The 13,540-nt window shown below is 42.6% G+C and overlaps 1 protein-coding gene across 1 annotated transcript in view; it reads left to right on the forward strand.

The window, feature by feature from the left end:
* Positions 1-514: 514 nt before the first annotated feature.
* The window catches only part of LOC101600783 (disintegrin and metalloproteinase domain-containing protein 32), a 117,432-nt gene continuing 104,406 nt past the window's right edge, over positions 515-13,540 (forward strand). Inside the window, exons 1-2 of the mRNA XM_045130575.1 lie at positions 515-572; positions 10,920-10,984. Coding sequence (XP_044986510.1) covers positions 515-572; positions 10,920-10,984 — 123 coding nt within the window. The remainder of the gene's footprint in view (positions 573-10,919; positions 10,985-13,540) is intronic.

Genomic DNA, 13,540 nt, shown 5'->3' on the forward strand with positions numbered 1-13,540 from the left:
CTGACAGCCCCGCCCCCGGCAACGCCCGCACCTCACAGCCCCGCCCCCGGCAACGGCCGCACCTGACAGCCCCGCCCCCGGCAACGCCCGCACCTCACAGCCCCGCCCCCGGCAACGGCCGCACCTCACAGCCCCGCCCCCGGCAACGGCCGCACCTCACAGCCCCGCCCCCGGCAACGGCCGCACCTCACAGCCCCGCCCCCGGCAACGCCCGCACCTCACAGCCCCGCCCCCGGCAACGCCCGCACCTCACAGCCCCGCCCCCGGCAACGCCCGCACCTGACAGCCCCGCCCCCGGCAACGCCCGCACCTGACAGCCCCGCCCCCGGCAACGCCCGCACCTCACAGCCCCGCCCCCGGCAACGGCCGGGCAACCGCTCCGCAACGCCCCGCCCCACCCGCCCCGCAACGGCCCCTCAACTGCCTCCAACCCCCGTCGCGCAACGGCCTCGCAACGGCTCCCCTAACGTCCGCGAGCCGGCGGGCGGTGCTGCTGCGACCCTGGAGCCGCGCCATGTTCCGCCCTCTGCTGCTGCTCGCCGGGCTGGGCGGCGTGCTGGCGTCGGGACCCGGTGAGCCGGCGGGCGCGGCGGGGCGGGGCGGGGCGGGGCGGGGCGGGGCGGGGCCGGCGGAGCAGGCGTCTGCCGGCGGCGGCGCGGCGGGTCCTCGGGCGCCCCCTGGCGGCCGAGCGCGTGTCTGCGGAAAGCCGGCTCTCGGAGGTCGGAGCGTGTGCGGCTTGTGCTTAAGGTCCCTCAACAAAACCCCACAAGTCCCACTCCAGGCACCTCAGAAACTTCTTAATTCTCACCCAAACTCCAAAACCTGGCTTTCCCCAATTAACTGTGGGGCCCAACGTAACTTGCGCGTGCAACAGTAAGCAAATAGCAACAAGACGATAAAACAAAACCCCACCAGAATCAGGTAGATGCAGAGGTTGTGTGGCCAGGTAGGGGAAGGAGGACTCATGTGAAAAGATGCCTCCCTTGCTCGGGGTCATTCTCTGCCTCTTTCCAGGCTGTTCTGAATCTTGCCATTCCGTCCTTGTCAGGACTTGGTAAGCCTTTCCTGCCGGCTCTGTAATGTTCCATTACTTGGAAGTAGCCACAAATTATTTAGCTATACGCAGCTTTCGCTGTAAGAAGCTTCTCAGGGAGGCTTTCCGAGCTGCTGTTAGCGACAATACCCAGTTCTGAAAGAACAGTGGGAATACGAACCTTGACTTTCAGCTTCACTTCTTGATCTTTTCCCAGTGCTTTCATTGGCTGGCCCCATGTGTTATCCAAAGGGCCCAGGAGCCTGCACCGTGCAGTCTACGACTGAGATTCCTGCTTAAAAGTAGCTCACGGCAGGGCAGAGAGAAGCAGGGAGTTGTACTAGGATAAGTGTTGCCCAAGATGCATTTATCGTCTCCTGGACTCTATGATCTACGACCAACTAGAAGCTTAGAGATATAGAAACATGGGAATATGTCTTTTTTTAATGAAAATATAAAGATTCGTTTTATTTCTACTGGGGGAATAAGAGGATAAGTAGACGTTTTTCAATTTGCTCTTTACTCTGTACTCTTCATCCACGTATATACATACTACCCAAGTATTGTTCCCTCTAAACAAACAAGAACAACAACAAAAAATCCAAAACATCCGCAAGCTTCATATTTTGGCCAAAAGAAGAGATACTGAGAAGTGTTCAATGCTGAAATCAGATGACTGAAAAATGCTGAATAAACGTTGTTACTGTATACAATAAACCAATGAACTGATCACGGGTGGCGTTCTCTTTCTGCAAAGCTTATAACCATGTAGTTAATTGCTTAAATCTAACCCGCACTGGTTTACAGGAAAATGGCGGACTTTTAGTGGCTTCACTCAGGTGCTTCCTCAACATTTCCCAAAGAGATGGAGCTCCTTTCGCCTTGTGGCCACTGTCTTCTGGTCCTGGTGCTCTGCTACATGACGAGTGCCATGGGAGCTGTCCAGCTAGCTCTCTAAGGTCGTCTCTAAGGAGACCTAATGTTCCAGGAAGCATTTCTGTCATTGGTGTGGCTTCTGCATGGCTGGCTGCTTGACTGCTAATCGCAGAGGAGGCTTGTATTGTGGGATTGTGGAAATGAATAGCTCTCCCATTATCACCAACCATGTCTACCCGTCCAATACTAGGTACGCTGTAGCCGAGCTTATTTATTTATTCATTAGTCTATTCTATCTTACCTGTTGTGGTGGTTTGAATAGATGGCTCCCAATATATTCAGTTTTTTATTTGCTTGTAGTTTGCATCTGCAGCCACCTGGCTGGAGGCAATGTCACTGGGTGGATCTTAAGGTTTGTTGGTGAGTTTCAGATTTCAATCTAAAGATAGTCAAAGTGTGCCTAGCAGGAGTTCCTGGAGTGTGCTGTGGCTTTTGGCTTTTAGGCTTGTGCTCCCCCACGCCCCTCTCTCTTCTTGGTCCCATGAAGGCAGGCTAGCTTCTTCTGCCATTATGGAACTTCCCTTGGATCTGTAAACTTCAGTAAATATCCCTTCCTCTGTAACTGTGCCTAGTCTGGAAGTTCATCTCATTGAACCTGAAGCTGTCTGCTACAGATCTTGGTACCTAGGAGTGGGCTGAGATGAGCCTGACCATGTGGATGTTAATATTTTGGAACCTTTGTTTTGGAGGAATGGGCATGGATTTGGTGCTTTGAAGATTTGAAGATGCCTTCTGGAGTGGTAAGCCAAGTTTTATGGACTATTCTGATGAGAGTTTGGAATGCTATGTACAGACAATATTAAACTTTAAGGCTTGGTTTATGAGCTTTCTAAGGAGAAGGAAAGACTGCAGAGGACTTTGTTGGAACTGGGCTACTGGCATAAAGGCTGGCTGCATTCTACTGCTCAGGCCCAGAGAGTTTGATCAAGGTTAAAATTGTAATACACTGATGTGGTTGGCTAAAGATACTGGACTGAGAAATTTAAGATTTTTAAGCTGAAAAACCTCAAGCAAGTTAAAATTATAGGCACTGAGACTGGTCTTAGGTTAATGAACCTGATACTGTCAAACACTTTAACAATCTTAAAAAAGATGAGTCCTTTGCATTAAAACAATAGAAAGGATACCTCAGGAAAGACTATCATAGAAATTCAAAGCCTTGGAAAGAGTTGACTGGAGAAGGAACCTGCTTTTCAAGGCAATGATTTGTTTTCCCTGAATTAAGAATATGGCTGTGTTCTGCACAACTGGTATTGGTTTCAGAAGCATGAAAAATGCGAGGAGTGGTCGTGAATTGCACACAGTTCCAGGCACAGCTGGAGAGACGTGGCATGAGGCAGTGCGTGATGCCCTGATAGGCTGAAAGAGCCTTTGGAAGATGGACCGTGTCTTGCATAAGGACCCGAAGATGTTTTGGATATACCAGGATTGTGCAAGGACTATTGTGAAGTGCATTGTTAGACTGGGATGGAAGTGTTCCCTGGCTACTCTGACCAGCTGAAGGGGTGGAATGAGAAAATCTGGAGACTGTTAGTGTTTGCTTGTATTGAACTTGAACTGCAGAAGTTTGATGTTTATTTGATGCTGGTTGAGTCTGCATTGTTTTAGTCTCTCTGCTATGCCTTATACCAGTTGAAAATGTTTTCTCTGTGCCTTTATATGTTGGAAGTATTCAACTTGTTTGATTTTATAGGACTTACTATCTTATATTGGTCAAGACTGTGGGGAATTTTGAAACCAAACTGAGTACAGTTCACAATGTGTGATGGTTATAAGTCTACTGGGGGTCAGGAGTGGAATGTGTTGGTTTGAATATATGGCCCCCAATATATTCAGTTTTTTATTTGCTTGTAGTTTGCATCTGCAGCCACCTGGCTGGAGGCAGTGTCACTGGGTGGATCTTAAGGTGTGGTGGTGAGTTTCAGATTTCAATCTAAAGATAGTCAAAGTGTGCCTAGCAGGAGTTCCTGGACTGTGCTGTGGCTTTTGGCTTTTAGGCTTTTGATCTCCCCCACCCCCCTCTCTGCTTAGTCCTGTGAAGGCAGGCTAGCTTCTTCTGCCATTATGGAACTCCCCCTGGATCTGTAAGCTTCAATAAATACCCTTCCTCCATAACTGTGCCTCTTCTGGAAGTTCATCTCAGCAAACCTGAGCTGTCTGCTACACCTGTCTATCTAATCTACTCATTCATTTATTTACCTTTAAGAAATCTAAGCTGTTTTCTTATGTATTTTTAAATATTTATTTACTTGTTAGAGAGAAAGAAGTGGGGGAAGCAGAGAAGAAGAAGGAGAATGGATGCACCAGGGCCTCTGGGCACTACAAACTCCAAACACATATGCCATCTCGTGTTTCTGGCTTACATGGGTACTGGGGAACCAAACCTGGGTTCTTAGGCTTTGCAGACAAGCACCTTAACTGCTAATAGATACCGAGATGCTAAGCCATCTTTCCAACCCATCTTTCTGTTTACTTCTGTAGCAGTTGTTCCATACATTGCCTTCTGTCCATGCCCCTTTTTATAGAAGCCTGAAGTCTGGCTGCTTTTTCTGGAGTTCTGCTGTTGGGAAACAGAAGTCAGGAGCCTTGTCCTATAGGAGCATGGAGCCAGAGAAGATGGCTCCACTGTGATGTGTCACTATTAACTGTTCTTACATATTTTACCTTGGAGATGACTTATAGACTATGTACAACATATTGAATTAGAAATGTCATTGGAGCTTTGAATATAGCTGCATTTATATTTTGTCCTATGTTTAATTTTATTTTATGTTGATATTTTAATATTTATTTTACATTTTAGTCACAAACTGAAATTTTTAACCTGAGAAAAATTTCAATTTAAGAACTTTTCTGGGCTGGAGACATGGCTTAGTGGTTAAGCACTTGCCTATGAAGCTTAAGGATCCCATTTTGAGGCTCGATTCCCCAGGACCCACGTTAGCCAGATGCACAAGGGGGCACACGTGTCTGGAGTTCATTTGCAGTGACTGGAAGCCCTGGTGTGCCCATTCTTTCTCTCTCTCTCTCTGCCTCTTTCTCTCTTTGTTGCTCTCAAGTAAATAAATAAAAATAAACCAAAATAAAAATAAAAAAAGAACATTTCCTTATTCAGATTACTACCCAGATTTCGGTTATTATTATTATTTTTTTGAGTCAGGTTCTTGCTCTAGCCCAGGCTAACCTGGAAATTACTTTGTTGTCTCAGGGTGTCCTTGAACCATTGGCAATCCTCCTACCTCTGCATCCCAAGTGCTGGGATTAAAGGCATGTGCCACCCCACCTGGCTCCATGTATTTTTAAAATAAATATACACATGTATATTTATTTATTTATTTATTTAATTTATTTATTATAGACAGAGAAAGAGAGAGAATGGGTGCACCAGGGCCTCTAGCCACTGCAAACAAACTCCAGATACATGCACTACCATGTGCATCTGGCTTAAGTAGGATCTGGAGAATCAAACCTAGACTCTTAGGCAAGTGCCTTAACCACTAAGCCATCTCTCCAGCCCTTTTTTTTTGTACACATATTTTTCTTATACACAGGCCTTTCACATTTGTTAATCGCTTTTGTGAATTGGATCTTCTTTTTAAGTTGGTCATTACTGATGTATAATAAATCAATTGATATTAGGCTTATACTTTGTTTCTAATATCTTATTTCTCCCAATTCTTTTATTTGTTTTTGTAAATTATTGCATTATCATCTGTGTGAACTATCAGATGTGTCCTTTCCCCTTAGAATTTGAACCTCCTTCATCTATGTACAGAGAGACTGGGCCCTAACTGTACATAGGAGGAGGTCTAGTGCCCGCCTTCAGTGGTAATGCTCCTAAAAACTTGTCATCAAATAGATGTTCATTGTAGGGTTCATATAATTCAGACTTTAAAATTTACAGACATATAATTACTTAACAAATCAAGCTGAACAAAAATTGTACAGTTTTCCATTCAGAATCCAAATTCTTAACCAGTGAGGTATTGAAATACTGTTTTATGATAAGAGTCAGCACATTCCAGAAAATACCCAAACTTTAAATAATCACACCTATTCTTATTGCATAACCACAAGATAAATCATGGCCCAGCAATGCAGAAGACCCAGATGTTTCTACAAATATATGTGCCGTAAGGACAGATGGTCATGTTGGCCGCCATCCCACATGGCTCACATTGCATCTAAGTCTTCTAGGACTGTCACAGACTCCCACTGTAATTGAAATAATCTAGTATGTGCATTATTTAGTTTCCAACCTCTACTAGAGGGAAGCAGGGTAGAAAGAGTGTGAGTGATGGGTCGGTGTGTGCCTCCCACAATGTGGCTGTAGCTGGGCAGCTTGACATCCATATTTGCTCTTCTTAACATTATTTAACCTTGAGGAAACAGCACACAACATGGCACTTGTTACTGGATCTAAGCTTCTTGCTCACTGCCAATCCAGGACAGTCTCACCACCAGATTCTTATTTTTATTTTTTTAAAATGTTTTATTCATTAATTTATTTGAGAGAAACAGAGAGAGAGAGAGAGAGAGAGACAGAGACAGAGACAGAGACAGAAACAGAGAGAGGGAGGGCATCAGAACCTCCAGCCACTGCAAATGAACTCCAGACGCATGCACCCCCTTGTGCATCTGGCTTATGTGTGTCCTAGAGAATTGAACCGGGATCCCTTGGCTTTGCAGGCAAACACCTTAACAGCTAGGCCATCTCTCCAGCCCCAAACCTCATTTTGAAATAATATTCTGTTTATAGGCTATTGGTGGATATATCCTTTGGAGGAGGGCATTATTCTGCCTACTAGATATACCAGTGTGAACATGTCTTTGTTTCAAAATGATAGGGACCTTTTCTGTGTTTCTCTTAAAGGGAATGAACACAGATTCTATTCACCATAGGCTCTTCCTGTTGTTTCTCCTGGCAACAAAGGAAACTCTGCAGAGCTGTTTACCCAGCAGCCTGGGATAGCATGACATTTAGTAATGTTGATAGCCTATGGTTAGCTCAGTAAGAAGTCAAAGCAACAGAGTTGTATCCTGTATAGGTTGCCTTCAGAATCTGTATTAGTCTACCACGTGCACCTCTTGTATTTTATCATGTAGGCAGATGTTTCCCATGTATTCTGGAACACTAAACAAGTAAAGTTTAATTTTCTTGCATACAGTATGTTTGTATGTTTTTCAAGATTCCAGACGCTCTACTCCTTATCAAGGCCTCTAATACACCTACTACTTTCTACAGGTTTCCAGCCATGCTGTCAAGAATCTATCCTCTTGGGTGTGTAAGAGTGCACTCTTGTTGGTACAGAAGCTACCCTTAAGACTTAGTGGTTTCAAATAGTTTGATTTTTTTTTTGTTTATAATTGTGTATGTCCTAAGTCCAAAATGTGTTCTGTTACATCCAAATCAAGGTTTAGTGTACACTGTGCTCTTCTTTTTTTTTTTTTTTTAAATTTTATTGATTATTTTTATTTATTTGAGAGCAACAGAGAGAGACAGAGAGAAAGAGGCAGAGAGTGAGAGAGAGAATGGGCGTACCAGGGCTTCCAGCCACTGCAAACACACTCCAGACGCGTGCGCCCTCCTTGTGCATCTGGCTAACGTGGGTCCTGGGGAATTGAGCCTCGAACTGGGGTCCTTAGGCTTCACAGGCGAGCGCTTAACTGCTAAGCCATCTTTCCAGCCCCCACTGTGCTGTTCTTAAGGTTCAAGCAGACCATTCGTTTCCTTGGCTTTTCCAGCTTCTAGTGGCTATCTATATATCTTACCTTGTGGCCCCTTTCTCTGTCTTCAAAGCCAAGAGCATTGTCCTGAGTACTTTTCACACTGGCAGTTCTCTGGCTCTCTCTTATGCTTCTTTATTACAAGTTTAAAAACCTATTATGCCCTTAGAGATAAACCAAGATAATTCCCCTATTGTAAGAGTAGCTGACAACCAACCTTATGTCTGCTCTGCTATTGTTAGAAGAGAGTCCAGGGTCTGAGAATAATCCACACAATCGAAAGCATTTTGGCAAGGCTTTTTAAAAGAGGTAAGAAAATCTGCTGGAGTTTTTACATGCCTGGACACAGGCAAGGTCTTGGCTTTTACTCTGAGTCAGAGCTTGGCCTCAGAAGCTCATGTGATTGGCTAATCTATAAATACAACAGAGTTTCTAGGGGAAACCTAGAGAAATGGAAGCTGTTAGGGACCTTTTATCAGATACATAGACATAGAATCTTTGCTTTCAAGGATTGTTGACTCTTGGTTTCAAGGGCAACTCATGAAGCGGGATTTCTCACAGAACAGCATACTTCCAGAGATGAGTTTTTCTATCTTTTTAACCCTTTGATTGAAAGGTTAACACCTCTTTCTCTCTCACTAACCCCCTCCTTACCATGTAGTCTAACACATTCACAGTCAGAACCTGTATGTCTTTGAAGGTCATTGTTCCATTTACCACAGATGATGAAATGGGAAGAGTCCTTGGTAGACTGGGCAGCAGAGTCTGGGGTTTGATGAGGACCTGTATTGAGATATTGAGATAGTGAAGGTGTAACTGTCATCTCTGCCAAGAAATAATACAAACGTGCTTCTGGCATTGTTGGCTCACTGGGGTAGAGCACACAGCATCTGTTTCTATTCGTGTTTGCTTATAGGTGCCAGTGCCAGGGCTGATTTGCTTCAGCAAAGAGACTGTTTGGAGTGATACCTGTGCTGTAGTTATCATGTAGTTAAACATGTTTGGTCGTTGTCATTCTGTATCACTTGTCTATCATTTGCACAGACCAAGCAGGTCAAAGGGAGGATGTAACAAGAGTCATCGCCCTTGCTTATTTTAGTTCTCTCAATGGTGGGCCGCATTTATTTTCCAGAATATTTTGGTTTAATGTTTTGGTGGCGATGACAGGCAGAGGCTTCCATTTGGCCCTTATTGTCAACAATCCTCAACATGCCAGACAGGAGGCAATGTGAATTCCATGAGTTACTACCCATATCTTTATACAGCATATTCCCTGATTAGGGAACTATGGTAGGATAGATTTGTAGGCCCAAGAGAACAGATGTATTTTATTAACCTAAGCTCTATCATCGCCCGACTTCTTCTAAGTAATAATTTTTCCTAGGTATTTTAGGTCTTAAAAAATTCAGGACTGGAGAGATGGCTTAGCGGTTAAAGTGCATGCAGGTCCCACGTAAACCAGATGTACAAGGTGGCCCATGTGTCTGGAGTTTGCAGTGGCTAGAGGCCCAGGCACGCCCATTCTCTCTCTTTCTCCCCCTCTGTCTCAAATAAGTAAATAAAAATACATCTTTTTAAAATATCAGGGAAGGACCATTATTTAGCATTAGGCAGAATATCTGACTAATTGAGTCTTGAGTATGTATATCCAACCTGAAGAGTTACCCTTCCTGCATGAACTCACCACAGGGTGTTTGCGAAGCCACAAAGGACATATTCCTCTGGTGTATCCCTTTGTAACTTGATAAAACATGTTTCATGACACAAATCTGTGATTCTTTTGTTAATTCTCTTGGTGCTAGGGGAATATTCTTTTGGTAATTCGGGACATATGACAGCTGTTTTTATAATCAAATTAAGCTTCTTTGTAATCAATTAAACTTTCTCACAATGAGTGATTAGAAATTTAACAGCCTACTATTACTACTTTCCATTTGCTGTCTCTCTTTTGCTCATGTTTATGATAGTCTCACTTGGGATTTTCTGTACCTCCCTGCAATGAAACAAACAACTACTTATTTTGAGCTTTAATTCAGTTTACTTATTTATTTATTTATTTATTTTTACTGTTCTTTACAATTCTTATGGCATTTATTCTGTATTTAAATGCTTTACTGGTCAACTTTTTAGTTCAACAATATAGATGTATTTATTGGATGAAATTTGTCTCCCTTTTGTTAGAGGCACAAGTGGACTATTTTCTTGGTAATTTTGTTTAATTTCAAATGTCTGTTTTTGTTTTTCTCAGTACTTGAATAACAAGCTTTGTCAGATACACATTTCTTGGGTACTCAGTTTCTTCCCTTGAATCTTAGCATTGACTACTGTGGTGGTTTGAGTGTACAATGCCTCCAGAGACCCTGCCTTTCAATACTTAAGCTCCAGCTGGTGGCACCGTTTGGGAAGACTGGGGAACCTCCAGGAGTTGAAGGCTTGCTGGAGGAAGTGGGTCACTGGGAGCAGGCCTGGCACTGTTGTGGCCTGGCTCCAAGTCCTGTTCTCTCTCTGCTTCCTTCCCGCAAGCCAGACGCCTGCTTCCCCTCCAGCCTGCCGTGCTTTCCTCACTATAAAACCTCCGCTCAAAACTGTAAGCCAGATCGAACCGCTTTCCTTACAGAATCCCTTTCTGCTCAGGTATTTTGTCTCAATAATGAGAAAGTAGCTGATAGAAATACTTAAGCCAGATTGCTTTTTCTCCTTTTACATTGTGTATGATTTTCTTTTCTTTTTACATTTCTATAAGATTCTTTCTCTTTGGTACACCAGTAACTTTTGTAGAATGCATCTCACCCGAGACTCTTCACTACCTGAAAGGGTGTTTTTCTAATTTCTAATGTGTTGCTCCAAATCTTTTAGCTCAGGGAGGATTTTCTCCAGTATATCTTGATCATTTTATTCTTATCTATTTGCTTTCTTAAGGAACATCAAAATTTGTAAGTTGAACACCTCCTCCTTGATTTTCTTTAGTTTTTCATGATTTTTTGATATATTTTCTAAGGTAAATGTTTTCTTTTTTTTTGTTTTAAATATGGAGCATGTCACAAATTTGTGTCAGCCTTGCACAAGAGCCACATTCACCTTCCCTGGCTTGTTCCAGTTTTAGTACATGGGATAGTGAAATTTGCACTTTAGGTTATTATCGGAGTACTTGTAGAAGTGACCTTCATGAAAGATATTAAACAGGTATTTAATCACTTAAGCTATTTCTTTTTTCAAAATTCAGGTTTTCATGGTCCATCTGTACAAATCGTAGTTCCAGAGAAAATCCAAAGAAGAACAGAATCAGAAGTAAGAAATATTTTTTCACAATCTAAATTATTATATGAGATTTATTTGTTTTACATTATGATGCATACATATATGACATACTTAATATTATAGCTGACAGTTTTCATTTATTTGTATATTTATTTTAAGCAGAGAGAGACACTGAGAGGGATATAGTGATAGAAAGATAGAGATAGACATAGAGAGAGAGAGAGAATAAGAAAGAATGGGTGCTCCAGGACTTCTAGCTGTTGCAAATGAACTCACGATGCATGTGTTACTTTGTGCTTCTGGCTTTATGCGGGCACTGGAGAAGTGAACCTGGGTTGTTAGGCTTTGCAGGCAAGCACTTTAGTGGCTGAGCCATCTCTCCAACCCAAAGCTTAAAGTTTTGATGGCAAAACTAAATATACATTTGTCATTTCTTCATAGTAAAGTATTTTTAGAAGGTGAAATGTATAAAATAATGGAGAAGATTTAAGTGAATGATATCAAGGAATCTCTGGAGACACATAAGAGTATAATATTCTCAACAATGGCTAGTTCTTTTAAATATCTTATAATAAAAAACTCTTTCTTTCTCTCCATCCCTATTCCTATATTTCTCACACAAGAAAGCCTTTGTTCTCCTGTTGTTTGAAAGAGAAATAATTTATAATTTAACTATGAGTACATTGATAACCAATTCTCTGGAATTGGTTTTGTTTATATTCTGTGAGCTAAGAGGTAATAAAAAAGAAATATAATTAAGTGTATCTGAATTATAAGTTATCTATTTTTAAAAACATTAACATAAATTTATTGCACACTTATGGGTCTCAGAGTGACTTAATGTATCCTGTTCTTTGGCCATACCTATCCTATGACCTTCCTCTGTCCCCTCTTCTGCCTCTCTCTTTCCAAATAATTCTCTTTGAATTTGTCATATAAAGGGGAATTTTTGAGATAACATTTTGTTTTAACAGTGTGTTTAAAAGTATGTGGCTTCTGGGGACTCAAACTTAAGTCCTATGTTAAAACTTCAGAAGTAGGCCTGGAGAGATGGCTTAGTGGTTAAATGCTTGCCTGTGAAGCCTAAGGACCTTGGTTTGAGGCTCAATTCCCCAGGACCCATGTAAGCCAGATGCACAAGGGGGCACATGCATCTGGAGTTCTGTTTGCAGTGGCTGGGGGCCCTGGCACGCCCATTCTCTCTCTCTCTCTCTCTGTCAGTCTCAAATAAATAAATAAAAAACAACAAAAATGTAAAACTAAATTCAGAAGTAGTATAGCTAGCTGGATCATCTGGTAGTTCTATTTTTTGAGGAAATTCTATACTGATTTCAGTAATGATTGTTTTAATTTATAGTCCAGTCAACAGTACATAGGGAATCGTTTTCATCACCAGAATTTATTTTTTGTTTTCTTAGGATTGTCATTCTGGCTGGGGAGAGATGGAATCTCAGTGAGGTTTTGATTTGCACTTTCTTGATGGCTAAAGATGTTAAATATTGGTCATTTGTACTTCTTTACTTCACAAGTATCATTTAAACTCATGTGACCATTTAGCAGATCAGATCACTTGCTATTTGCTATTTAGTTCTGGGAGTTATTTATAAATTTTAGATATCAATCTACCATCACACATAAAGTCAGCAAACATTGTCTCCCGTTCCATGGTTCCATGGTCTGTTTCTCCCTATCTCCTTTGTGTTGTTCAGCGATGTAATGTTATGCAGTCCTTTGGTCAGTTCTTGGCATTACTTCCTGAATTAAAGGAGTTTTCTTCAGAGAGTCACTGCTCATTCCCATATCTTAAAGTGTTTCGCAGTGACGTTTTAAAACCTCGGGCTGTGAATCCTCAGGTGACCCCAGGGCGACGCTGCTCTGCCTGTGAGGTGCTTTGTGCAGAGTCCGCCTGCCGCCTCCATGTATCCCCAAGTGATACAGGAATTTTGGGTTCCTTATACACTGATACACCAATAATTTGGAGTGTTCCTGGATCCGAAGATGAAATCCACGAGACAGAGGATAAGGTTAAGAAAGATTTTATTATAGCTTAGATTGTTGGAGAACCAAGAGAAGGAGGCTAAGCCTAGAACATAAGAGAAGGAAGCAAGGTGGAGGCAAGGGGTGTGTGAGAGAAGCCCACCTCCACACTCAGATCTGGGTTTTTTATGGGGAGTGGCCACATGATGAAGACCAGTCTGGCAGGTTACTATGGACAAAGACCAGATTTTACAATTTTGCCAGTAATCTCAGGTAAGGATCAGAGATTATGTCCTCTAGGAAGGGAGCAAGCTTAATCTAGAGATCTTTCCTGGAGGGCGCAACCTGCAGGCTTCTGCAAGCTCAGTGACATTTCCTGCTTTTAGTCAAGGAATAAAAATACCATTTACTTTTGGGGTTCTGTTACACTGACTGCCTAGCCAATTTCTGTCTCCTATCACAAGGACCAGGCTGTAGGTGGCTGAGCTAAAGTGCATTGTCAGGCCAAGGGCTCTGTGTCCCCTGCAATATTAACTCAAGGGGAGAAGAGGCATGTGGTACTAAGGCAGAAGGAGCTAGGGGCTGTGTACCCTTACAGGAGAGCGCCTG

The sequence above is a fragment of the Jaculus jaculus genome, chromosome 12 (genome assembly GCF_020740685.1).
Source record: "Jaculus jaculus isolate mJacJac1 chromosome 12, mJacJac1.mat.Y.cur, whole genome shotgun sequence".
Classification (NCBI taxonomy): Eukaryota; Metazoa; Chordata; class Mammalia; order Rodentia; family Dipodidae; genus Jaculus; species Jaculus jaculus.